The sequence below is a fragment of the Bubalus kerabau genome, chromosome 8 (genome assembly GCF_029407905.1).
Source record: "Bubalus kerabau isolate K-KA32 ecotype Philippines breed swamp buffalo chromosome 8, PCC_UOA_SB_1v2, whole genome shotgun sequence".
Taxonomy (NCBI): Eukaryota; Metazoa; Chordata; class Mammalia; order Artiodactyla; family Bovidae; genus Bubalus; species Bubalus kerabau.
In genome coordinates this window covers 100,814,704-100,842,331 of record NC_073631.1, presented here as the reverse complement: position 1 = coordinate 100,842,331, position 27,628 = coordinate 100,814,704, and the positions used below count along the sequence as shown (strand labels likewise).

General features: G+C 40.1%; 1 protein-coding gene across 11 annotated transcripts in view; it reads right to left on the bottom strand.

The window, feature by feature from the left end:
- EXOC4 (exocyst complex component 4) overlaps window positions 1–27,628 on the bottom strand; it is an 804,929-nt gene that overhangs the window by 234,195 nt on the left and 543,106 nt on the right. For all 11 annotated transcript variants that reach the window (XM_055590952.1, XM_055590951.1, XM_055590955.1 and 8 more), the window contains one exon: window positions 7,470–7,689. In XM_055590952.1, coding sequence (XP_055446927.1) covers window positions 7,470–7,689 — 220 coding nt within the window. The remainder of the gene's footprint in view (window positions 1–7,469; window positions 7,690–27,628) is intronic.

Here is a 27,628-nt window from a genome sequence, read left to right as displayed (position 1 = left end):
CAGGAGTGGTGAGGTGTGGTCAGGAGAAGTCAAAGGCTATGAAGTTCAGAGTTAAGCTGTGGGCAGGTAGCAGGCATCAGAGTAGTCAAGGCTGAAGTCCAGGCATCTGTGACATGGAAAAGGAAGGAGGCATGTTTTACAACCATTATTCCATCCAAACCCTAGAAATGATGTCTGTGTTCCTAGGACACATATTTTATTACTCTTATTTTATAGAGCAGGGAATAGGTATGGAGAGGTGAGCAACTTGGTCCTGATCACAAAAGTATCCACTGAAACATCTGGGATTTAAATCTATTTGTATCTGATCCCAAGTCTTATATATCAAGCTTGCTTCAAAGTATCCAACAGATCCTTTGTTACAGAACTGACTGAAAGAAAGAATCCCTTATTTGTAACTTTTTTGTACTTCCTCTCAGGGCAGTAATTGATTCTATGGAGTAGAAAGATGCAGGCCAGTGACAGGTGATGCTAATACTGTCTGTATATGTTGGAATCATCTGGACAGCTCATAACACCTGGATGCCCAGACCTCACCCCTGATCTATTGAACCATATCTCTGGGATGGAATCTTACCCCTGATCAACAGAACCAACTCCCTGGGTGTGTTCAGAAAGCTCTTGGGTGATTCTAATGAGAATTGTTACTGATACCCACACCCCCCCCAGTCAACAGTGGGGAGCTCAGAAGGATGAAGAAGACAGAAGAATGTAGGGTTTGCAGGCTGCCTCTATCTCACTTCTTAGAAGGGCTCTGACACACACTGGGGCAATGAGGAAAATGAAAATGTATTTTAAATGTTTGAATATTGTTTCAACTTTTTCACTTGCACAGTTTATGGTTTTTTCCTCTAGTGAATGTGGGAATGTAAGCCTCGGCTTTAGGAAAGCTGTCCTTGTCTCACATTGCTCAACATGAGCCAGGAAACGTACGCTCAGCCTGTGTCTGCAAAGAACTTTGCAACATTCAGCAATGTGCTAGACTAGGAAGCAGCTTCTGCTGCCGCTGCAAATATTGTTTTTACAAATTTGGCGTCTGTATGAAACAAAGCTGAATCATTTTTTTGAAGTAACTACTGTTGTTTGCCGCAGTGCTAGAAGCCCACAGCATTAGAGCCCCATTGCCTAGCCTCCAGCTGGAAACGCCGGTATTATATATGACAATGCTTCTAAAACTTCCACCTCTATTAATGACCGAGAGGGCTGGTCAGACCAGAGATTCCTGAACTCCACTCTTAAGCACAGTTGAGGCTGAGGAATCTGCATTTCTCACAAGCTCAGGTGATATTGGGGTCACACAGAGTTGGACACGACTAAAGCGACTTAGCAGCAGCAGCAGCAGCAGGTATATGATGCACCAGTCCATGGACCACACTTCACGTTGCTCGCATACAAGGAGTTTGTGTGTGGTCAGTCACTCCGTTGTGTCTGACTCTGTGCGAACCTATGGACTGTAGCCCACCAGGCTCCTCTGACCATGGGATTCTCCAGGCAAGAATACTGGAGTGGGTTGACATTTCCTACTCCAGGGGATCTTCGGTGACCAGGGATCAAACCCTCATCTCCTACAGTGGCAGGCGTATTCTTCACCTCTGAGCCACTAGGGAAGCCGTGCTCATTCAAGACAGTGCTTCTGAAAATCTAATGTACGTACAAATCACCTGGGGATGCCGTATACATGCATATTCTGACTCAGAGGTCTTATGTTCTTGTCCACAGGTCCCTCTCTAAGTAACAAGGATACCAGGTATTCCACTGGCAGGAGGGTGGGGGGGAACATTTACTTGTATCTTTTGTTCACACAGAAACATGTCCATTCAGCTGTGTGATAGTTAAGGGATAAAAACCTAAGCATTAGTCTCCTCTCCCCTTTTCTGGATGGAGACACTAAAGAGGAATAAATCAAATTACATCCCCAAACCAAGAACAAGTTAGGGAACAGAGAGAATGTTTCCTCATGTCTGATGAGTGAACAGTTGGTTGATTGCTGTGATATATAAGGCATGAAGGGGTATCCACTTCAAATAATCAACTGTTTCCATAGCTCTATGCCTGGAATGCCAGAAGATCTGAGTCAGGAGAAATGAGGAATTTCTCTTAATGGATCTTTCATTTGAGTCAGCATGCTTTGCCTTGCAATGGATGGAGGCCACTCTGCAGAAAAAGTGATGGTAAGAGAGGACTCTCAGATGAGCATGAAGCATAGTCCACCTATCTCCATCTAACAGCATTAGAGGTATAAGATCTGTGATGTTTCAATTTAAACATTGTCATGATGTTGGGAAAGACTGAGGGCAGGAGGAGAAGGGGACGACAGAAGATGAGATGGTTGCATGGCAACACCGACTCAATGGACATGGGTTTGGGTGAACTCCGGGAGCTGGTGATGGACAGGGAGGCCTGGCATGCTGCGGTTCATGGGGTCGCAAAGAGTCGGACATGCCTGAGCGACTGAACTGAACTGAATGCATCTTAAACTCAAGACCATTAAACTTATACTGTGGGGGCAAAACCTGCATACACACACACACCCTTGTATTAATGAAGCCATCATGAGCTCATTCATTTCTATTCGCTCAGCCATTTATTCAATAATGTCTTCTCTACAGCAGCCAAGGCTATAGGAGCTGTGGATCAAGGAGAGAACCATCTGCAACAAATATCCAAGCTAGTCCATCCTTTGGAAAAAGGCTTAGACAACTGAGATAAGGAAGATGATTGGCTTTACACTTTTACTTCCCTGTAGGCAATATATGGGTTTAGAGTAGCACATCTCTGACTACGAGAAGAATCTGGTTCCAAACTCTCCCCCTGTCCTCCCAGTCTGCTGCAGATAGATACTTTTATAAATAACAGTGAATTACTAGAAAAAAGGAAAATCGAAAAACCCAGGGATAAAAACACAAGTTCCAATCTTTTACTATTAGGTTCAACAGACAATGTCAAATTGCTTTTTAAAAAAAAAAAAAAAGTCTTAATGTCCACTCTCAAATTCTGCCCATCTCATAGCAGATTGCTAACAAATAGCTTGGCTTCCTAGGTGGCCTAGTGGTAAAGAATCTACGTACAATTCAGAGACATGGGTTCAATCCCTGGTCCAGAAAGATCCTCTGGAGTAGGAAATGGCAACCCTCTCCAGTATTCTTGTCTGGAAAATTCCATGGACAAAGGAGACTGGCCAGCTATAGTCCATGAAGTCACAAAGAGTCAGACAGGACTGAGCATGCATGCAGAGGAAAAAAAAAAAAATGAACAGCTTGCAGGGAAGCATTCTCTTACACTGAGTAAAACTGAGTTAGAACACGGGTTCCAGGGTTAGGTCACCTGGGTTTGAATTACAGTTTTACTGATGCTAGCTAAATGACTTTGGGCAAATTATTTAATTTCACTGTTTCTCAGTTTCCTCCCCACAATGAGAATGCTACCTTCACAAAGCTGTTGTCAATGCATATAAAACATTTACAAGTCAATACACGTAAAGCACTCGATAGCGTCTGGCTCCTAGTAAATGCTATTCCAGTGTGAGCTGTCACCATGATTACTATTTACTATCATGACTGCTATCATTACTGCTTCTGTTACTTCTGGAACAATGCTGCTGTATCAGCGGCCAGCATCTACACAGTTATTTCACCTATAAAATGGTGCTTGTAATTTCTTCCTCCCTATTTCCTTCCTTTCTTCCTTCCTATGTGCCTAGAAAGTAAAGTTACCAATGTAAAAGCACGTGAGCACGGGTGTGTGCTGTGTCCAACTCTTTGCAACCCCATGCACTATATGCCGCCAGGCTCCTCTGTCCACAGGATTTTCCAGGCAAGAATACTGCAGTGGGTTGCCATTTCCTCCTCCAGGGGATCTTCCCCACCCAGGGATCAAATCCATGTCTCCTGAGTCTCCTGCACTGGCAGGCAGACGCTTTACTACTGAGTCACCTGGGAAGTCTATGTAAAAGCACGTTATGGCCCAAATAAATGCCCCCTTATAACTGACTGTCTACCCTGACCAAATGTCATTTCACAGAGGAAAGGACAGAGTGTCCCGGGGTTCTCTGTGTCTGCACATCATGAAATAAATGGAAGCAGCACTGAGACAGCTGTCTGTCCACTGTCCCCGGAGAACCCCATCGGGCTGATGCTTTATGACAGTGGGTGCTGCCTCCAGGGAAAGGCACCATCCTTTCCAGTCTGTAAGCAAACAACAGTGAGCAGGAAGAACGGCTTTGAAGGACACAGAATTCCATACTTAGCCCTCCTGCGTCTTTCACACATACAGATATTTCTCCAAGCTCTCTTCTTCACAACTGCTTTGGATTCTCAGCTACAGTTACTGAGAATTACTTGTCAATTATTTTTCTTTATATTAGCTACCTATAATTAGCTGGGAATAAAAAAAATATTAAAGTGACACCAAAACACATTTAAGAAACACTGAAATCTGAGCACGAGAGAAATTGTCAGAGAACAATTTACAACCATCAGAAAGCCAGAGACTTTCTCAAGATGGGAAAGGAAAATAGCCTCCTCCTCATGTGTTTTTTTAACCTAACTCTGAGAATATTAAACAAACTTATTGATGTGCTCTAACTCATTTTCACTGTCAAAAATAAAACTCTGAGGAAGAAAGGGAGAACAAAATAACCAAATAAGAAAGCAGGTATCTGGGCTCTGTAAACCTATTTGGAGATGAATAGCTTGAATGGCTTTTAAGATTTATTCACTTATGTGTAACTATCATGTCTGGACAAGGTCAAAGAAAGAAGAGGTAAGGCTGGAGTTCTTCACGTAGCCTCAGAATGGAGTCACTGATTTGAAGAACAAGAGGTGTAGTGATATGTACAAATGGCTGGTAATGAGGTTAGGAGTGACTTGATAAGCACGTTGGTAGACAGCCCAGAGACGCCATGGAGCCAGCGGTATGGGGCCCTGACATGGCCCAGACTGTAGTCAACCAGTTAGGACTTTTAATGTGTCTCTGTTACTCAAGTTGAAAATTATCATGTCTAATGAGCCAGTATCTTTAGGTCCCAGATCCCGTCTATAGTGCAATGTTTCTTTTATTTCCACCACACTAAGTGTATTAAAGTTGCTCTCTACAGCATATAGCATGATACTTGAGGGATATACATACTGAGAGGCTTTCTAATGGAGAAGAAATTAATAATATGGTCAGACATAACATAAAAGTAAACAAGTTTTTGTCCCTCTCTCTTTCTCATCTTCCCACTCTGACTCTGCAGTTAAAGACACTCAAAACCTATTCACTGTGACCATCTATCTGCCCACCCACCCACATATACATTCATCCAACAAACTCCTGAGCACATTCCTCCTGCCTATGTGTTTGGAACTTAATTTCTAGTGAGAAAAGATAGGAAGTCAACAAGCCTGTTGTTGTTGTTCAGTCACACAGCCATGTCCAATTCTTTGTGACCCCATGGAGGGCGGCACGCCAGGCCTCCCTGTCCCCCACCACCAACAAGCCAGAAAATAAACAACTATGACTGTTGTGCGAAGAAAGAAAAAAAATTAAAACCTGAAAATAGTGACTAAGTAGGGAAATCTATTCATGATCCTAAATGAAAAACAATTCCATTCAGATGATTAACGCAAGAAATACTAATGAAGTACAGAGACTTACAGAGGTATAGGCAGCATTGAAAAAAGCAACAAGGGATGCTGAGGCTCCCAGAGACTGGTAACAGCAGAAAGCTCTCATCAAGGACCAAGGAGAGGAAATGGTGTTGTCATAGTCCAGTGAGAGCTGGAGCCATGGAGAAAATGTTATCTGGCAGGACCTCTAGTTATGGAGGGAGGCACCCAAGGCCAGAACTCTGGTCCAAAACGGATAGGAAGCAGACAAGAGCCCAATCTCTCTTTCTCCTTTTACCCTCCAACTTCCTGCTGCTGCTGCTGCTAAGTGGCTTCAGTCGTGTCCGACTCCCAGCGACCCCAGACATGGCAGTCCACTAGGCTACTCCGTTCATGGGATTTTCCAGGCAAAAGTACTGGAGTGGGTTGCCATTGCCTTCTCCCCAACTTCCTGCTAGTGCTTCCTATTGGCAGAAACCTGATCATAAGTCACCTGGAATGGGAGTTTGTGTGATACATCCATAAAATTTGGCTCCAGTGTTGAGAATAGATTGAGAAGGTGGAGGAGGGAAGATGAAAAATAACCAATGAAGGGAACCTACTTAGGCAGATAGTCAGGAAAAGCTTCCCTGTGGAAGTGACATTTGAACTGGCACCAAGAGAAGAGGCCAGCCGGCCATGCAAAGAGCCAGTAGAAGAATGAGCTGGCAGAAGGGTAAGTGAGCACATGTCTTTGCTCTTCTCCTTGTTCTGCATCCCACACTCAGGACAGATCCTTCACCAGGAACGCGGACTCAGACAATCCAAACGAACATCTTCCTAGATGTGTTGCTATTACTCTAGTTCTGGGGGACATGACTGCCTCTTGTCTATGTTCTCAAGACCATATGACTTTGCTCATGAAAAAAGAGAATGCTCACACTAGGACCTTTCCCTACGAGAGGGCCGGCATTTTTATTCATTCTAGTGTACAAAGAAGGAAAATCTAGGATGCCATATGTAAAAGCAGGTAAAGGAAGGCAACTGAAGCAACTATCCCATTTATCCAATGTCTCTTTGAAGAGCTCAAGTCTTCCACATTTTGACATATCCTCATATCATACAACATATGCAAAAATGTACTATTGTGCCCATCATTCTCTTAAATGAAGAAACACTGCAAAGGTCCAATTATTATACAATGTAACAGTAATTAATGTATATTCATAATTGAAATTCATATTAATATAAATTTTCTTTTGGTTTTATATTTACCTCCAAGTCACTGGCTTAAAGCATGTAAAATAAATACCTCGTCTATTAATCTGAATATCTAACAACTTGTTTTACTTCTGTTGCCCAGAAACCATTGCTTAAAATAGGGAAAGTAACATTTTCATATTAAGATGATCATCACTTGAATTAACAAATGATCTGACCTTCAAAAGCCAGTTTGCAAGGTGGGTTCAGATTCACTGTGAGCTAGCCAAATCAGCATTCAAATGGAACTGAGGGTTTACTGTTGGTCATTGAGGTTAGGTAGAGTCGCTTCCTCCCTGTAAATCCTTCTACTTCAGCATGCACTCACCACTGGAAAGAGAATTCTATTCAAGGATAAATTTCAAGCCAATAATAAGGAGTTAGTTGCCTGCATGTTAATGAGGCTCACCATCTCCTATACTCAAAACTAACCATTTTTTCCTTAAAGATCTTCAGGACTTCCATTATCTCTACATTAGTCCTTTAATTTCCCTAGTGCCCATTTAATTTATTTCCTCTTATTTTGTCCCTGATGAACATGGAAACAGATGGTAATTCTTCTCCTTCTCTTTTCAATTTGTAACCCTTGCCAAGTCAGTGAAAACTGCTGATAGAAAGAAGAAGTTCAGAGGATGTGATTACCTGGAGGAGAGGCCGCTGAACCCCCAGCACTTTCATGGTGTCTGCATTAGCCAGGATCTTCAGGGGGTCAGATGTTTTCGTGACTCCTTCGATCTCCTTGTTGATCTCAGCCAAGACCTGATTGAGGAAGATGTTTTTGATGTACACGGTGAGAAACTCTCGAAGAGGACACTGTTTGGCAGGACCAAGTCCCAGGGCGTGCTCTATCTCTTGGATAAATCTGGAAGACAAACAGAGCACGGCCACTGTCAAACGTACCAGAAAGATAGCTACAGAAATATGACCAAACATGGGTATCTCTGCTTGCTGCCATGGAGAGATCTGCGGAAATTACCAGAACTCTAAACAAGGGCAGACCACTTTAATATCCACCTATATATGAGTCTGTTTTTTAAACACAAGTTATTTCACTTATTCAATAGAAATAGGATGAAACAGAAACAAAAATTTCAAACTAGTGGGGAGAAAGGAGAAACAAAGATATTTATTAATTCAAGAAGGAAATAAAAATATAAAAAGCAAAAGAAAGTGTGATAAAAAACAAAGTATGATGCAAAGTAAAGAGCAAACCCCATTCTGCATATTTCTTAAGCTCTATATATGTGTGGACAGAACTTGCGAAAAGAGAGAAAATAAAGGGTATTGTTGTTTAGTCTCTAAGTCATGTGTGACTCTTTGCGACCCTATAGACTGCAGCATGCCAGGCTCCTCTGTTCTCTTCTCTCTCTCAGAGGTTGCTCAAATTCATGTCCCTTGAGTTGGTGATGCTATCTAACTGTCTCACCCTCTGCCATCTTCTTCTCCTTTTGCCTTCAACCTTTCCCAGCATCAGGGTCTTTTCCAATAAGGATGCTGCTGCTGCTGCTAAGTTGCTTCAGTCGTGTCCGACTCTGTGCAACCCCATAGACGGCAGCCCACCAGGCTTCCCTGTCCCTGGGATTCTCCAGGCAAGAACACTGGAGTGGGTTGCCATTTCCTTCTCCAATGCGTGAAAGTGAAAAGTGAAAGGGAAGTCGCTCAGTCGTGTCCAACTCTTAGTGACCCCATGGACTGCAGCCTACCAGGCTCCTCCGTCCATGGGATTTTCCAGGCCAGAGTACTGGAGGGGGGTGCCATTGCCTTCTCCATTCCAATAAGGATAGTCTTTGAATTTATGATACTAACATGGGTTGAGAGGTTATGAAAGGAAACAGGAGGGGGGTGGGGACAAAGGAGAAGTTTACCTTTATTTGTAATGATCCATTTCCTTTATAAAAAACACTTAAAGCATTTATAGCAGAAGGCTAACTGTCAAAACTCACAAATGAGTACACAGATACTTGTTATGTTATTCTTTGTATTTTTCTATGATGGCAGGTCCTGCTTTCATGGTTCTGATATGCACAAATGTTAAGTTATTACAGTGTAGTGAATCACACCACTTCAAGAGGATTTGAATTCCAGTTACCACAGTATATTAACTGTGAGTAGTGGAATGAAACAGAAACTCCAGTGCTTCAATCCAGAAATTTCTATGTAAATCATTGATGTTCATCACAATCAATGATCAGTCATATCACTTCTTTCAAAGTCCGATCAGTCAATGGTCACTTCACATCTGTTACTCAGTTCACAGAAAGACAACAATGTGGGTAGCTGTTGTCTCCTGTCTCTCAGTGGTTAACCCCTGTGACAGTTTACAGAAATGGATAACTGAAAAAGGGATTGGCCAACAGAGCTAAAAGTACAGGGGAAAAAAAAAAAAAAAACACCTAAAAGTAATACTGGGATCAAAATCTGACTTGAACATAAGTGGATTTACAGAAGAAATAATAGACCCTGGGAACATGTGACAGGAACATGCAGCCAGAGGGAGGGCGAACCAACTGACCTTAAAAGAGAAAAACAGTTGTGACGAAAGAGAGAAAGACATCCCAGAGGAAGTGATGTTGACCAAATCATGTTACCTTAGAGGAACTCTTGGAGATATTTCATGACATTGAAAAGCAAAGAATAAAATATGGGCAGCTGACCCAAACTGAGAGGGAAGTATGACATTTCACCAAGGCAGAGAAAAAAGATCTTTGCTATGTATTGTAAATGACCCAACAAGAAGATGGTGGCAAGCACTGTTTAAACTGCTCTTGGTAGGACTTGTTTTTGTGGCCAGATCATGTGACGTATGGGATCTCTTAGTTCCCAGATCAAAGGGATCGAACCCGTGCCCCGTGCAGTGGAAGTGCCGGAGTATTAAACCACTGGACCTCCAGGGAAGCCCACTCTTGGTAAGATTTTAACAAAGAAACAAAACTCTGATTCTCAATGTTTCTAATGTTACAGGGTACTAATACATATTAGTTTTATTTTTCATTTCTGTATATATTTGTAACTGACAGTAAGAATTTTTAATGTTTTCATACCAAAAAATTTCAAGTCATGAAACAATTGTTATTTTCCCCTATTGATTAATAATACTGCTTTGCCTGGTGAGTTTTACAGTTCTACAATGTTCTGTAAAGCAAGAAAGGCCTTACACTTTAAATTTTTCCCAAAAGAAGAGAAGTTAAATAAAATTAAACAGAATCTAATGAAATAGAGAAAAAAAATTAGTGATTAACCGGGAAGATCTATTTGCAACTTATGTCACAGACGACAGGCAGTGAAAAACCAAAGAACGTAATAGAAAAATGATCAAAAGACATGAAAAGACATTTTACAGTAAGTGAACATTAAACATAAGAAAAAGTTTTAACTTCATTCATAATGAGAAAAATGAGAGGTAAACTATACCGAGATACCCATTTTTTATACCCACGCATCAGCCAGATTCCAAAAGTTCGAAAACACACTGTTGGTTTAAGTGTGGGCAGAGAGACAGTCTCATATGTTATTGATGGGAGAGAAAAATGTTACAACCCTGATGAAGGACAAATTGGCACTATCATTCAAAATTACAAATTTATTTCCTTTTGACCCAGAAATCTCACTTCTGGGAAATTCTTCCAACAGCTATTATCTGAATATGGATGAGATGATCTATGCACAGGGTACAGAGATCAGTGCAGCATTGTTTTTATAGCAAAAGATTAGAAATAACACAAAAAATCCATCAGTTAGACATCAGTTAAATAAACTATGGTGAATCTACACACTACAATACTGGGCAGCAACCCAGCTCCCAAACATGGAAGCTTTTGATGACCTTACATGCAAAGATCTCTAGGACTTATATTGTTTAGCGAGAAAAGCAAGGTGCATACCAATATGCACCTTTGTATAAGAATTATACATTTATTTGTTTTATTATAAAGACATCCTGGAAGGATTCATAAAAAAAATTAGTAAATGTGAGTATTTATAGGAAGCAGGATGGGGGTGGGGTCTGGCAAAGGACTGAGAATATACTTTTCAATTGTAATTTTCATAATTATTTAATTTTTAAAAAACTGTGAATACATTAGCAACTCAAATAAAATAAATTATCTACATTTATCAAAGACTCTATTTCATAAATTGCTTTCTAATTAGATCACATTTAAAGTTTGGGGTATAAATGTTCCGTAAGTTCAGCTGTTTAACCTAATAGTTTCCTTTACTTAATAAGTAAATACATCATGGTTACTCTTCCATATCACCAGTTAAACGCTCCATTAACCTCCAGGCCCTTGGAGGGGGAGTGGGGGCAGGAAAGAGAACACAGAGGATTATTACAGTGGAAAAGTCACCCAGGAAAGGGGACACAGAGAAGCCATGACAAACAGCAATGAGATTTCTTAACTGATGTTGTCAACAACTAAAGGGAAGTAAAAGCCTGAGCTAAGGGACTTCCCTGGTGGTTCAGGGGCTAGGACTCTGGGCTCCCAATGCAGGGGACCTGGGTTAGATCCCTGAGCAGGGAACTGGATTCCATATGCCTCAACTAAAGATCCTGCATGTTGTGACTGAGACCTGGCACAGCCAAATAAAAATAAATAAGTTAATAAATATACATATATTTTTAAGGCCTGACCCAAAACAAGATACAATAAATCTTTAAGAAGAGATTGCGTAGAAGGTGGGGGGGGGCAGAAATGAAGAAATAAAGAGCAGAGAGTTAACTATGGTTATAGTTTTAAGATCTCCAGGTCCCACATCATGCTACAGTGATCCCCTCTGATCTCATCTAACTCACGGAGAAACCCTCCACCCAGGGGCATCCCGGTTCCCTTGGTCTGACTCTGAAAGACAACCACTGTTACTAATCTGATAACAAATAAATACACCTGTCATCAGAATCCCTATTTATTCTTTCCCATGGGTCTTAGAAGAAGAGTTTTCTGACAGAAATACTTCTTGTATTTTCAAAATCGACCAATTATTTGGAGGAGATTTTTAGTAGTTAACCTGCTCCTAAACAAAGTAACAGAAGGCTCTAAATTACCCCATTTTTCTTTTTTTCTAGTCCCTTATTTGCCTTTGGTGCCCCTCGAATATGAAACCACTCTGAGCAGCACGGATGGAGCAGCTTCCATCACCTTCAGCCAAATGATTTTTTTTGAATACAAATCATTTATTCCCTAAAGCATACACATCCGTCTAAAATGACACAGTCAGGTTGATGGTGTCATCTCTGACTCGAGGGGACCCATTCAACATGTTTCTAAATCTGCTTTTGGAGCTGGGAGGGTCCCACTGTGCAGAAGACATGAGACATGAGGGGAGAAAGAAAGAGAAAAATTAGGGCCGTCTCACCAGCCTCTTCTCCACTCTGGTCAAGAAAGAAGTAATCACATTAAATGGGCAAAACACCCTTTCTTAGGCAGGAAGGACACAGAGGAAGATTGTCCCTAGGCATCCAGGAGGTGAACCGAACTCATAGTCTGTGCAGAGAGGAAAGGTTTAAGGAAGTGGAATGGCCAAGGGTGGAACACGTAAAGTAGGGATTCCTGAGTCTGAATCTTGAATGTACTGTCTTGGGCAGGTTACTTAGCCTCTCTTCATCCTTTTTGTGCATTCTGTAAATGGATGTAACACACAGGATTTATTCTGATGATTAACTAAGGAAATAAAATGCAAGTGCTCATCACAGAGGTTGACATATAGTTAACTGCTAAGTAGGTGGTGGGTGCTGCTATTTGTATAATTACTATCAGTGCATAAACCCTGATGAGGCTGGAGATTTAGAACAAAGTGTGACATATTTTATCATTTTTTTTCACTCTCTACTTTGCCTTGCAATTATCCATAATTGGCAATTTGGGCCATTAGATTATTACTTGGACTATTTCAGCAATGCACATATGTAGGAATGACCAAAACCCCATGCGGCCAGGGCTCAAGTTTAAATTGCTTACGGCTGTATCTTCAGGGCCTAGGCCTAGTCTACTGCTGGCACATAGTAGGTCTCAGGAAATATTTGCTGAATCAAGTATTGAATAAAATAATTAATAGGTCCTTTCATTTACCCTTAGTTCCTAAAACTAGAGTGTGATCTCTCTGATAAATAGTGCCCTTCCCCAAACGATTTGGATTGGAGGTCCAAATGAAAGATTATAAGAAAAAGAGAGAAAGGAAGAAAATAATCCTATATCTCAACCACAGATGCCTTGGATTGAAAGAGTATTCTCCACTCCGTGCCCATATTCTCACTTGTTTTTTGCTTCATGCAATAAGGTTGTTCACACTACTTCATATTAGCCATTTCACAGAGGTTAGTACTTGTAAGCCTAAGACTCACTTCATCATCTAATGAAAGTGAAAGTCACTCAGCCATGTACGACTCTCTGTGACCCCATGGACTAGACAGTCCATGGAATTGTCCAGGCCAAAATACTGGAGTAGTTACCCTTTCCTTCTCCAGGAGATCTTCCCAATGCCAGGGATCAAACCCAGGTCTCCCACACTGCAGGTGGATTCTTTACCAGCTGAGCCACAAGGGAAGCCCAAGAATACTGGAGTGGGTAGCCTATCCCTTCTTCAGAGGATCTTCCTGACCCAGGAATCGATCTGGGGTCTCTTGCCTTGCAAGTGGATTCTTTACCAACTGAGCTATCAGGGAAGTCCCATCATCTAATGAACACATTATTAACCTAAACATCTACTGTGAAAGTGAAAAGTGAAAGTGTTAGTCACTCAGTCATGTCTGACTCTTGGCGATCCCATGGATTGTAGCCTCTGTTCACAGAATTCTCCAGGCAAGAATACTGGAGTGAGCTGCCATTCCCTTCTCCAGGGATCTTCTGGACCCAGGGATTGAACCTGGGTCTCCTGCATTGCAGGCAGATTCTTTATTGTCTGAGTCACCAGGGAAGCCCAAACATCTATTAGGGAACATCAATGCTGCTTCCTGGCTTTACTATAGATAATCCTACAGTGAACATCTTCATTTTGCTTCTGTGGAATTCTTTCCATGAGTTAAAGTACTAGGAGTATTTCCTCATCATCTTTCATGGGTGAGCCTATATTTTATTTCCCACCGATTCCCAAAAAATGCTGCATGGCTCCTTTCACCTATTAAGTACCTTAAAAAATCATCTGTTGAATGGAAGACAGAAGACAGAGTCAAGGGTGTTGAAGAGAAGCATCAAAAAACCCAGTTTTTCCAACAATGCTCCTAATCAGCTCTTTGGAAGTAAGAAAACATTGAATTTTTAACAGTGAAAGGAATCTCATTAGGAAAGAAAACACTTCACTTCAAAGTTAAGATGGAACACAGATGGAACCCTGTCAAAAGGGTATTATCTAATCTCGTGAAGTGCTTTCACACTGGGGATTTCCTCTTCTTGTAAACGATGAGAAGGCAAACACAAAACGCAGGTACGTCTGTGTATATGGAAAGAGAGACAATGAGAATCAAAGAGAAGGATCTACATAATGAAAGATGCAGAGTATCTAATTACGGGATTTTTGAAGAACGTTATTCAGATCAGCCTCCTAATCCTCAAGCTGTAGCGTAGGATATACCAGAAAACAGAGTGTAGGCAATCTATCCTTATTGTCTTTGAATGTCTAAAGCATGGATCTTACTTCCTAAATTCTAATGTTGCCATTTGTAACTATTTTACCAAAGGTTTTATTTTCAAATTACCATCAACCAGGGGATCTCCAAAAATCTGTACATACGTAATACCTATATTTTCTCTTTAATTGGAATATAATTGCTTTATAATGTTGTGTTAGTTTCTGTGGTACAACAAAGTGACCCAGTTGTATGTATACATGTATCCCCTCCCCCCTGACCCTCCCTCCCATCCCACCCATCTAGGTCATCACAGAGCACTGAGCTGAGCTCCCTGTGCTTTATAGCAAGTTCCCCCTATATTTTAAATTTACTCTTTCTTATAGCAAGCATGTATACTTTGGAACACATACACGAGCACACAGTACCCACACTTAACCTAGTATTTTCAAAATTTTTATTCTGATTTGATTTCTATCCAGGAAAATTACACTAATTAAAATTTCACTCAAGTTTCCCAAGCCCCTTGTTTAACCCAGACTCCTCATCACAAATTCCATCTTATTGTAAAGCTCCATTTCATCTCAGTCAATGATTATGGCTGCTACCAGCTGGAAATATCCTAAAATACAATTTGGATCCTCTGTGTTCAAGAAGTTGCAATGAGAGCAATACTCAGTTGAATAAAAATAGTTGCTCACAGTAAATAAGTGCTCCTTATATTCACAGTCTAGTGATTTAAAAGGTCTACAGCTGACAGCAGTAACAGGATAAACTGACGCCGTGTACCATCTGACATGGTTCAGAGAAGAACACAGTAGCACCTCCTACCAGAAATGCGTGTTTTTGCCAAAAAGCGCATAACCTGAATCCAGTCATGGGGAAATAACATCTTTCCAGAGAACTAAAATACAAATCCAAAGTATACACTTCAGAAAATCCAAATTAAGAATTTTGGCTTTTGGAATACAAGGAATTCATTCATGGCTCTCTCACAAACAATATGTCACTGTTTACTGCTAATTCTGTTTGTAATACATACATCTGTATATAACGTATATCATACAACATAAAACATTTTAGTTCTTTTCCCTTTTTTTTTCCTCCTGATTTCAAAATGTATTATAGAGTCACAGTAATTAAAACTGTATGATATTGGCATGAAGTCAGACATTTAGGCCAATGGAACAGAATAAAAACCCCAGAAAATAATTATCTATACACTGTCAACTAATCTTGACAAGGATGTCAAAAATACACAGTAGAGACTTCACACTCTGAAGAACAAATTGGACATTAATATGCAACAAAATGAAACTGGTTACCTATCTTACATCATAAACAGAAATTAATTCTGTCACGCAAGTGTATGTTCCTCGGTTCTTTGTCTCGTCACAACAAAGATTTGGAGCAACGGACATTAAGCCCTTGGAGCATCACAGCTCTCGGGTCTTGGACAAACTGTGTTACAGCTCTTAAGCAAATCAGTGTTACAGCTCCATTTTATTTAGAAGATAGCAGGAGAGTGAGAGAGAGTGAGAGAGAGTGAGAGAGAGTGAGAGAGTGAGAGAGAGAGAGAGAGAGCGCGCGCGCGCGAGAGAGCGAGCGCAAGCGAGCGCGCACGCATGTGCGCGCGCAGGAGATAGAGTCCCAGAGAAAGCGCTTTGGCTCCTCCTTTTATATGTTTTTTCTTCCACCTGGGCCTGCCCTATGCAAATTGGGCTTAGCCAGGAGTGCTGTTTGTTCTGCCTGAAGTTTTCACTCTGGTCCTCGTATTCCTGAATTTGTCATATTATCACACACTTGTGTTGGTAGTTTGGGCTGCATTATGTACACACAATATTTATCTGAAAAGCTTGGGATTTTCCTCCTGATCTTATGTGTTAGAACCAGTAGTTACATGTGATTTATTCCTCTGACCTCTTGCATTCTGCAGGATCTTGTAACATATCATTTCTGCTCAAGTAACTTCTAATCCAGTCTTGCCACTCTGCAGAGATGTAACATGCTTACCTCCATCAAGAAGCTCTGAATCTCTTCTATTGCACAATGGCTTTAAAGACAGTTTAAAAAAATCTGAACCATCTCTTTCCCTTAAGTTCAAGCTTTCTATGTGAAAAGTTATGAGACATTTACAGGCCTGCAGAAGATCTGCTTATGTCATCAAGCATATTCAGAGGTAAATCCCCATGTCACCATGCTCACCATCACGTTTAATGTATGTACATTTAATAACGTCACAGGACACAGGTATTTATAAATATCTACATTAAAACTTAATTAGCAATAAGCAGTGAAGCACTGTTTATGACAGAGACGTAAATAAATAATTTTGTGCTTTAAAAGCCAGAATTCTAAATTTTCTGAAACTGATTTTGTGTTTTCATTTTATGGAAAGAATGCAAACAATAGCAGTAACAGCCACTCTATAGCCAGAATGACACATTAGTTAGGAGGAGACGAAAAACTCACATTTTCCCTCAAATCCAAGACAATCTTCATACCCAGAAGGAACACTGATTGCTCAATGCAGAACTCTTCTGGAGAAACATGGGCCCATGTGAAAGGATGCCAAACATCACTAATAACAGGGAACTACGTGCTCATGACACTCCCTGCACATCACTCTAAGGGCAACAGTGGGCTTTTATGAATATACAGAACACACTCAAAATTCCTGCCATGCTTGACTGGTACCAAGTGACTCAGTGGGTACAGAATCCACCTGCAAGGCAGCAGACACAGGTTTGATGCCTGGGTCAGGAAGATCACCTGGAAAAGGGAATGGCAACCCACTCCAGTACTCTTGCCTCAGAAATCCCATGGACAGAGGAGCGTGGCAGGCTACAGTCCATGGGGTCGCTAAGAGTCGGACACGACTGGAGCGACTCAGCACACATACACACATGATATTTAAGCCATGGAGCAAACTGAAAATAACATGGGCAAAGAAGGAAAGAAGCCTCAGAGGAATTGACTGGGGATATATTCAACTGACTTGGATTATCTGACTTGAAAAAGATCATTTAGAAATGATTTACAAGGGACTCGTTCAGAAACAGCAGCAACAGGCATATTTAAGACCATAAATCAGGGGAACATGAAAACCGAAGAAAAAATCCATAAAGGTTAATGCACTTTGGAGCACATTTGCCTCTTAATTCATAGGAGTAAGTCACCAGCACATCAGGAAGAGGCTCCCCCAACAGCCTGTAATTGTTCACGCTGAGTGTAACTATTTTCTGTGACTTCTGTATAGAAAGATTTTCTGGCTAAAAGTGCAAAACAAGCTCATCCTTGCAGAGCCCAATCATGTCCTCAGTCCAAACCCCTAGGAGACAATTTACTGAACTAATGAAATAAAAAGGGATTTGGGTGCTCTCTTTGTAACGAGTGAAATTCATGCCTAGGACTGGAGGAGAAAAGAGGCAGAAATCATTAACTAAAGGTAGAAAAGAAAATTATCTACAAAATTTGAGCTCTGCAGGCTTGTAAACAAATTTAACTTAAAAAAAAACCCTTACACTTGTGATAGCAAGTGATTTGTGACTATACTTAAGTGTTCCCTCCAGACTGAGAAGCACTTTAGGTAAAATGAAGTAAGCCTCTTTATAATGACAGCTGTTTAAATTTTTTAAGCATGTAATTTGGAAACTGAAATAACTCCAAAGCTAACTCTTAATATCAAGTGGTCCTTTTTTTTTTTAACCAAAAAAAGAAAAATCATGTAGATAAGGACTTGATATAAAACTCAAGACAAAAATGATAGTCCTGCTTCTTCCAACAGGCCTGGAATTGTTTTTATCCTTTTCATTTAATTGTAAAATCACCTGTCCTTTGCATCTTTTCAATAGAAGATAAGGATGTCAGAAAATTTTTCAAGAAAAAGAATCTCAACTTATAAAACGTCTATCATATCACCTGGAAACTTATGTATAAGATATTAAATATATTTCAAGTGTTCCAGAGCAATCTGGCAAATCTACCATTGCTATGTGAGTAGGAGCAGTGCTAATAACTGCTTACATCTACTGAGCTCCTCTGTCCATGGGATTCTCCAGGCAAGAATACTGGAGTGGGTTGCCATGCCCTCCTTCAGGGCATTTTCCCAACCCAGGGATTGAACCTGCATCTCTTTTGTCTCCTGCATTGGCAGGCGGGTTCTGTATCACTGGCACCACCTGGGAAGTTCTTACCGTGTTCTGACTGAAGAGCTTTATATGGATTTTTTTTCTGCAGTTTTCACAATAACTCCCTGAAATCTGCTCCATTAATATCTGTATTTTACAAATGATGAAACTGAGCAAATGAAAAAATAACAGTAACATGAATAGCTGAGAGTTATATCGTGCTAATGACATGGCAGCACTGCTTTAAGCAACTGCCACGCTTTGCTTCCTTTATGCCTTCCTGAGGTTAGATCTCGAGGAGCGCTGGTGAGGGGAACACAATCAACGATTTCATTTTGAGAACCCCAGCATGTGTACTGATGTAGTCGAACTTTGTGTGGATTGAGAGGACCGTAATATTGCTAAATACGAATATTAGAAAACAATAAATTATTTCTCTTGAAATGTAGTAAATCTGATTTCTACTCCTTACTTCTTTCCCCAAGCTCCTAAGCTGCCTTTTAAATCACCTGTTAGATACTTTCTCTGGATGTCTTCTTGATAACTCAAACAATGTCCAAAATGGAATCTCAGAGCCACCCTCTAGTGATTTCAATCCTCTCCTTCTGCATTCTCTATTTTTGCACCATCCCCTTTCAGCCACCCAGTCTCAAACTTATTTATCTTTCACTTCCTTCTATTTTCAGCATTGTTACTCATGCAAGACACTTCCAGACTTAGAGACATTTTCTTTATATTGTCTCTTGATTCACTTGTTTATTCCTTCATTTATTTAAGCAGTATCTATGGAGTATCTACCTGAGGTCATGGACTGTTCTAGGGGCTAAAGCATTCACAGTGAAATTGCCCTGCCCAGGGACTGCTAGGACCATAGCACATGCTATGAATGGTACCACCTCAACAGTTCCATGCCATACCCTGGGAAAACTTCCCTGCATCTCCATTTATAACACCTGGCAGCATCCTTTAGCCTTTCATTCAATTAGATGACATAGATGAATAGGTGGAACTTAATAAAGGTAATTTATTTCCCAGGCTTTCCCACATAAATTGCCTAACTGGTTTTTCCATCTTTCATCTCTTTCCTTCAATGCATTAATATCTAACATACAGCTGCTATATTAATTTCACTAAAGCACAGACTATAACTGCTTGCATTTTCATGAACTAGCCCTGCTTTCTTTCCTACTTCCAGGTCTTGCCCGCGGTGGTCTATTTGCCTGAACACTTTGCCCACACCTCTTGTTTCAAATGTCATTTGCCCAACAACATCTAGCTTAGAAATACTTTCTCCAGGATGCCTGTCCCTTGAGTCCAGTTGAAAGCTTTTCACTTTGTGCCCCCCGCCCATAGCACCCTAGGTCCAAAGAATATTCCTGTTGAGGTGCCTGTATTCCCTCCTACTTTGTAAACATCTTGAGGTGACGGGATGTGTCTTGTTTCTTGAAGATAGTAACACCTAATAGGAAATTAAGAAACAAGTAATATATTTCAACTTTAACTCATCAAATTTTGTTTTCTATGTATTCTCTACATTAAAAACAAACAAACAAACAAAAAAAAAACTTTTTTTTTCCCCCATGATGTCCATGTGGTCTTTTTCTTGCTCGTCTAGGCATGTTCTATATTGTGACAAGTAAGCTAGAGTGGATATTTGAAAAACTGTCATTTTCACTATAACCTCCCCTCAAGGACTCATTCAAAGCTCACTCACTCATGGTTTTCCCTGATCTCTTTAAGCCAGTTTATTAATTTGAATTATTTTACTTCATCAGATAGCATTAGTCATTCTTCTCCCTAGGCGCTTTTCTCTCCTATCAGAATTGAGCTCCTTTAGAGCTATAACTGTGCTTTGTACATTTCCAATCACACTCAAAGCACAACACTATCTCAAGTATGGTGGACACTGTCAATAAATGTTTTAAGAGATGATAATATTATGTTTCTATCACAAGTTGGTTAGGCTTATCTAAAAGGCCAGTGCTTTTTTGAAGGGTAAAAATGCATAGGCTACTGTAAGGCTATATTTTAAGGTATAAATATGGCTGGCTAAACAAGGTGAAAAACAGAACAGAGAGAGTGAAAGAAAAAAGAAAAGTCTGTGAAGTTAAATGATGCATGCATTATGTGAAATCTATCCATATGAGGCCTTTTTAGGCAAACCATTAACAAATCAAATCCTGATCACATTCCTGGTAATGTGAAATTTACCGACTCTGGCCTAAACTGAATACTACTTTGCCATCAATGACAGAAGTCAGAGCTTGGTGTATATCATGTGTCAAAACATGAACTGCGAGCCTGCTGGGATAAAATTACAATATATATTTGCTGGAAGACATGGTCTGGCCACTTGGTTCTCTCCTTCACTGTTCTTCAATAAGGATGGATTTGATTATATTTAATAAATGAATGCTTTGGAAAACTCAGTTTGAATTATCTCTAATGAGCCTATTTGGCAGCTAACCTTGTTTCCGAACTTAGCTTATTATTATTTCATATCCTGCTCTTAGGTTTATCATCACTTGATTAACTGCCAACCTGTATGCAAAGTGCTACAAGAAAAAGTATCTGGAAAACAGTAAGTGATCCCTTAGCTGACAAATCTGATATCTGAGAGTCACAGACATTGCTTGCCTAAACTTTTTTGCTTTTATCTCCTTTACTCACATATTTGATTGTTTCAATTAGGCCATGCTCGTCTTCTCATAAACACTGCTGGTTCCAACCTCTGCTCCCATCTCCATACTTTTCCAGACCAATATCTATAATTATCTTACACATATTCACAAAGTTATTTTCTATAATGGTTCAAAGTTCTCCTCAGATTTACCTCCTACAGAGTTCTTTACTACTTAGAAGAGATTATGTGCTTTCGAGAGCCTTGCTTTTGGCCACTGAGAGTCATATCACACTCTTAGGGTTCTAACATGATAAAAAGGGCTGGAGTAATATCAACTTAATATTGAATGCGAACTAAGCTAAATGTTTTTAAGCCATCTCAGCTGGCATTCTGCTATTATTGTCCTCCTTTCCTTCCAGAGGCCTCACTCATTTTCTTCTTTATAGTTTCATAAATAGGTCCACTTATTGGCGAAATTAGACACGTTATCATTCCTACCATTTCCTTGATTCAGGTTTTCATATCCTCTGTAAGGCTAAATCAGAATTTTAAATTCTGCTCAAAAATCTTGAGATACAGAGCAGCATAGATTATTACATTTGTATGTAAAAATAATACAGAAAAAAAAGAAAGCCTCTTGTCTGCAGATTAACTTGTAGGTTAATATTTATCAATCGAAGAAACATTAAAATGATGGAATATACATGTTTCTGAAGAAAAAACTAGACTCTAGAGAAGAATTTCGATTACAACACTATCAGTTCCTGCAGAACGGATACTCTTTGAGATTATACTGATGACAAATACCTAAAACACAGAGCAGATAAAAGACCCGTCCAACAGTCAGGGTCGACAGTCAGGTTACTCGGTTCAGTGAGTTACACGTTTGGTCTGGTTATTGCTACTGAATATGCAAGAAACAGAAAAAGCCTATAGAAGTAGGTTGAACATTATTTTTTAAAAAAGCCAATGTAAGCCCTGATTTCATCTGAGAAATGTTTCCTGTTTTCAAAGCAATGGAAAAATGTAATGAAAATATGATTTACCATTGCACAAACATGAAATACATCTTACTGGAAAAATTCATTTCAAAAACCTACTTTGTTTCATATTTAACTTTAAAAAAAATATCTAACTCATCAGACTGGCTGTAAATTTCCTCTGAGAAATTACACATACATATTATGTATATAATATATATAACCTAATACTATATATTAGGTTATATATATTATATAATATATAGTATTAGGTTATATACATTATATGCATAATTGGGTTATATATATTAAATGCATAATTAGGTTATTATATATTATATGTAATACATATAATATTATATGCAATTATATGCATATTATATGCATAATATATATAACCTAATACTGGAGAAGGCAATGGCAACCCAATCCAGTACTCTTGCCTGGAAAATCCCATGGATGGAGGAGCCTGGTGGGCTGCAGTCCATGGGGTCTCGAACAGTCAGACACGACTGAGTGACTTCACTTTCACTTTTCACTTTCACGCATTGGAGAAGTCAATGGCAACCCTCTCCAGTGTTCTTGCCTGGAGAATCTCAGGGATGGCGGAGCCTGGTGGGCTGCCGTCTATGGAGTCACACAGAGCTGGACACGACTGAAGCGACTTAGCCGCAGCCGCAGCAGCAACCTAATACTATCATTTTGAAAATTATTATATATATTATATATAATATTAATACCCTAATATTATTGGTATTAGGGAATACTAGGTTCCAGGACTCCTTATAGATACCAAAATCCACGGATGCTCAAATCCTTTAAATACAACAGCATAGTGCAGTCAGTCTTCTGTGTTGACCATCATATGGAGGGCCAACTGTAGACAACAACTGATGACTTCTATGAGGTTAACAATACAAAATCACAGCCACAGACACAACACTTAGTTCTACATTTATCATTTATGTATTCAGACTGTTACTTATGTGCATTCAGAATTACTAACACCTTGAAGTATTTTTTAATATCATTCCCCATGTGCATATTTTGTTTCAGTGGCTCTGTAATAAGCTCCTCTTGGACAGGAAGACTCTTGAGAGTCCCCTGGACTGCAAGGAGATCCAACCAGTCCATTCTAAAGATCAGCCTTGGGTGTTCTTTGGACGGAATGATGCTAAAGCTGAAACTCCAGCACTTTGGCCACCTCATGCTAAGAGTTGACTCATTGGAAAAGACTCTGATCCTGGGAGGGATTGGGGGCAGGAGGAGAAGGGGACGACAGAGGATAAGATGGCTGGATGGCATCACTGACTTGATGGACGTGAGTCTGAGTGAACTCCGGGAGTTGGTGATGGACAGGGAGGCCTAGTGTGCTGCGATTCATGGGGTCACAAAGAGTCGGACATGACTGAGTGACTGAACTGAACTGGACAGGAGAGATTTGTTGTGTTTTCTCTCTTAAAAAAGTATGCAACTCTATTTTTGACAAATTCTTAGCAATCATCATTCAGGTGAAATCTATAATGTGAAACCTGGCAGTGAACCTCCCTAATATCTAATTTGTTCATTCATTAGTTAACATTTACTGACCATGGATAGGCCATGACCCAGGAGCAAGGGATGCCAGGTCATAAGGCCAGTGGCTACAGGATGATCTCTCACATCCACAGTGCTTGTTAGCACTTGCAAAGGACTTTCACATACTTGAACCTCACTCTGCGTTGGAGGATGTTTTGATAGTGATAATTATTTCCGTTTTACAAATGAAGGAACTGCAGTTTACAAATGAAGGAACTGTAGACAAGTTACGTAATTTACTGAAAGTCACCCTGCTATCAAGTTTTAAGACTGTGCCTTGTACTTCGATCTGGCTCTTCATTTATTCACCATTCTTCTATATCCTGTCCTAAAAATGGCAAAGCCCATATGCATGGAAATTCAGAAGAAAGCAAAATAAATGGTCACAGATTCAATGATTTTAGAAAATTTCCTAATGCGCTCATTTCCAAAGATGGAAAGGCATATTTTTCACAACTAAGTTTGGGATATTTTGATAGTTTTAAAAACACTGGCAAAGTCAAATACATACAACTTGGTTGGAAAAGTGAGTGGGCCAAATGCGTGTATAAAAAGGAGAGACACGACAGGAACCTGGGCTACTGGTGTGCTTCTACAGGAAAGGATTCCAGATAGTGTTGTGACATAACACCAATGTCATACGCAGGCCAGTGGAACTGCAAGAGACCTCGAATTTTTTAAGACTCGATCACAAAGTTAGGCCAAACATAAAATCTGCATCTTTTGCCTCTTGGTTCAGTGTTCCATTTTTCAATGACAAAAATGAAAGAATAACTAGACTATGTGGGTTTCTCTTTAACCTGTTTGGCCATTTCTCCTAACAGCACAATTACCCTGCTAATGAGATTAAATTTGGTTTAACGAGGGGATTATTTCACAGCGGAGCCCCCCCTGACTCCAGTTCCCCAAAGACCTATCGTTTTGAGGTTGCACCCATCTAACATTCATTTACCTTAATGAAAGCCAGACGGAAGAATCGGGCAGGCACAGTTGTGGAAAGAAAAAACACACACACACATACACACAAGGGCTTTTGTTTATACTGAAAAAGAACCTCATTTAGTCAATCTGAATCTTCCTAATACCCAGTAAAATATTTATTAATGAGTATCAGCACAGCAAGCCAGAAAGTCTTATTTGTATTAATTTAAACCATAAATAATTGAAGGTAGATTTCATTCCTTAAGACATGGTTTCAGAAAAAAAAAAAAAAATCCTCAAGAGCATACTGAATAAAGAGAGAGAATTAATGAAGTAAAATGTATTAAAAGTTGAGGGTGGTAGATGCTTTGCTTCCACTTGGTCTACATGGATTGTTTCCCAATATTTAGATCATAGTCCTGTTACATGTATCACAAGGAGGGGACACAATAAGACACGTAATTTTTTTTTTATTTCTGTCAGTCAGGATTATAGGGAATATATCTGCACTATCTGTCAAGGATCGATCAAAAATTTCTTCACTCATTCAGCAAACAGTCAGTGTGCTTACTATACAACATACTCCAATAGATGACAAGGATGAAAAATGGACAAAACATACAAAACACAGAACCTGCTCTTGGGAATTTCCTATTGGTCCAGTGGTTAGGACTCCACATGCTTACTGCTGAGGATCCAGGTTGAAAAAAAAAAGAATCTGTTCTTAAAAGAGCTTGGGTTGAAGCAATGCTGAATCCAAACCATATGAGGGGTCATGAAACAAAATGAAAGGATTGCAATCAGCACTGATAGAGACAGAGCAGGGGGGAGGAGGGTGGGCTGAATAGGATAGAAAATATCAGAGTGTACCCTTAGTCAGTCTCTCACATCAGGAAGCTTCAGTAAGCCTCTTATCCTTCGCCATCAATGGGCAGACAGACTGAAAACCACAATCACAGAAAACCAATCTAATCACATGGACCACAGCCTTGTCTAACTCAAGGAAACTATGAGCCATGCCATGTAGGGCCACCCAAGACAGACGGGTCATACTGAAGAGTTCTGACAAAATGTGGTCCACTGGAGAAGGGAATGGCAAACCACTTCAGTATTTTTGCCTTGAGAACCCCATGAACAGTATGAAAAGGCAAAAAGATAGGACACTGAAAGATGAACTCTCCAGGTCGGTAGGTGCCCAATATGCTACTGGAGATCAGTGGAGAAATAACTCCAGAAAGAATGAAGAGATGGAGCCAAAGCAAAAACAACAAGAAGCAAAGTCCGGTGCTGTAAGAGCAATATTGCTTAGGAACCTGGAACGTTAGGTCCATGAATCCAGGCAAATTGGAAGTGGTCACCCAGGAGATGGCAAGAGTGAACACCGACATTCTAGGAATCAGCAAACTAAAATGGACTGGAATGGGGGAATTTAACTCAGATGACCACTTTATCTACTATTGTGGGCAGGAATCCCTTAGAAGAAATGGAGTAGCCATCATGGTCAACAAAAGAGTCCAAAATGCAGTACTTGGATGCAATCTCAAAAACGACAGAACGATCTCTGTTCGTTTTCAAGGCAAGCCATTCAATATTACAGTAATCCAAGCCTACGCCCCAACCAGTAATGCTGAAGAAGCCAAAGTTGAACAGTTCTATGAAGACCTACAAGACCTTCTAGAACTAACACCTAAAAAAGATGTCCTTTTCATTATAGGGGACTAGAATGCAAAATTAGGAAGTCAAGAAACACCTGGAGTAATAGGCAAATTTGGCCTTGGGGTATAAAATGAAGCAGGGCAAAGGTTAATAGAGTTTCTCCAAGAGAACGCACTGGTCATAGCAAACACCCTCTTCCAACAACACAAGAGAAGACTCTACACATGGACATCACCACATGCGCAATACTGAAATCAGATTGATTATATTTTTTGCACCCAAAGATGGAGAAGCTCTATACAGTCAGCAAAAAAAGACCGGGAGCTGACTGTGGCTCAGATCATGAACTCCTTATTGCCAAATTCAGACGCAAATTGAAAAAAGTAAGGAAAACGACTAGACTGTTCAGGTATGACCTAAATCAAATCCCTTATGATTATACAGTGGAAGTGAGAAATTGACTTAAGAGCCTCGATCTGATAGACAGAGGGCCTGATGAACTGTGGACGGGGGTTTGTGACACTTGCACAGGGAGGGATCACGACCGTCCCCGTGGAAAAGAAATGCAAAAAAGCCAAATCGCTGAATGAGGAGCACTTACAAATAGCTGTGAAAGGAAGAGAAGGGACAGCAAAGGAGACGAGGAAAGATATATTCATTTTTATGTGGCATTCCAAAAAATAGCAAGCAGAGATAAGAAAGCCTTCCTCAGTGATCAATGCAAAGAAATAGAGGAAAACAATAGAATGGGAAAGACTAGAGATCTCTTCAAGAAAACTAGAGATAACAAGGGAACATTTCATGCAAAGATGGGCTCAATAAAGGACAGAAATGGTATGGACCTAACAGAAGCAGAAGATATTAAGAAGAGGTGGCAAGAACACACAGAAGAACTATACAAAAAAGATCTTCATGACCTAGATAATCATAATGATGTGATCACTCACCTAGAGCCAGACATCCTGGAATGTGAAGTCAAGTGGGCCTTAGGAAGCATCCCTACGAACAAAGCTAGTGGAGGTGATGGCATTCCAGTTGAGCTATTTCAAATCCTAAAAGATGATGCTGTGAAAGTGCAACATTCAATATGCCAGCAAATTTGGAAAACTCAGCAGTGGCCACAGGACTGGAAAAGGTCAGTTTTCATTCCAGTCCCAAAGAAAGGCAATGCCAAAGAATGCTCAAACTACCACACAGTTGTACTCATCTCACACTCTAGTAAAGTAATGTTCAAAATTCTCCAAGCCAGGCTTCAACAGAATGTGAACCGTGAACTTCCAGATGTTCAAGCTGGATTTAGAAAAGGCAGAGGAACCAGAGATCAAATTGCCAACATCCGCTGGATCATCAAAAAA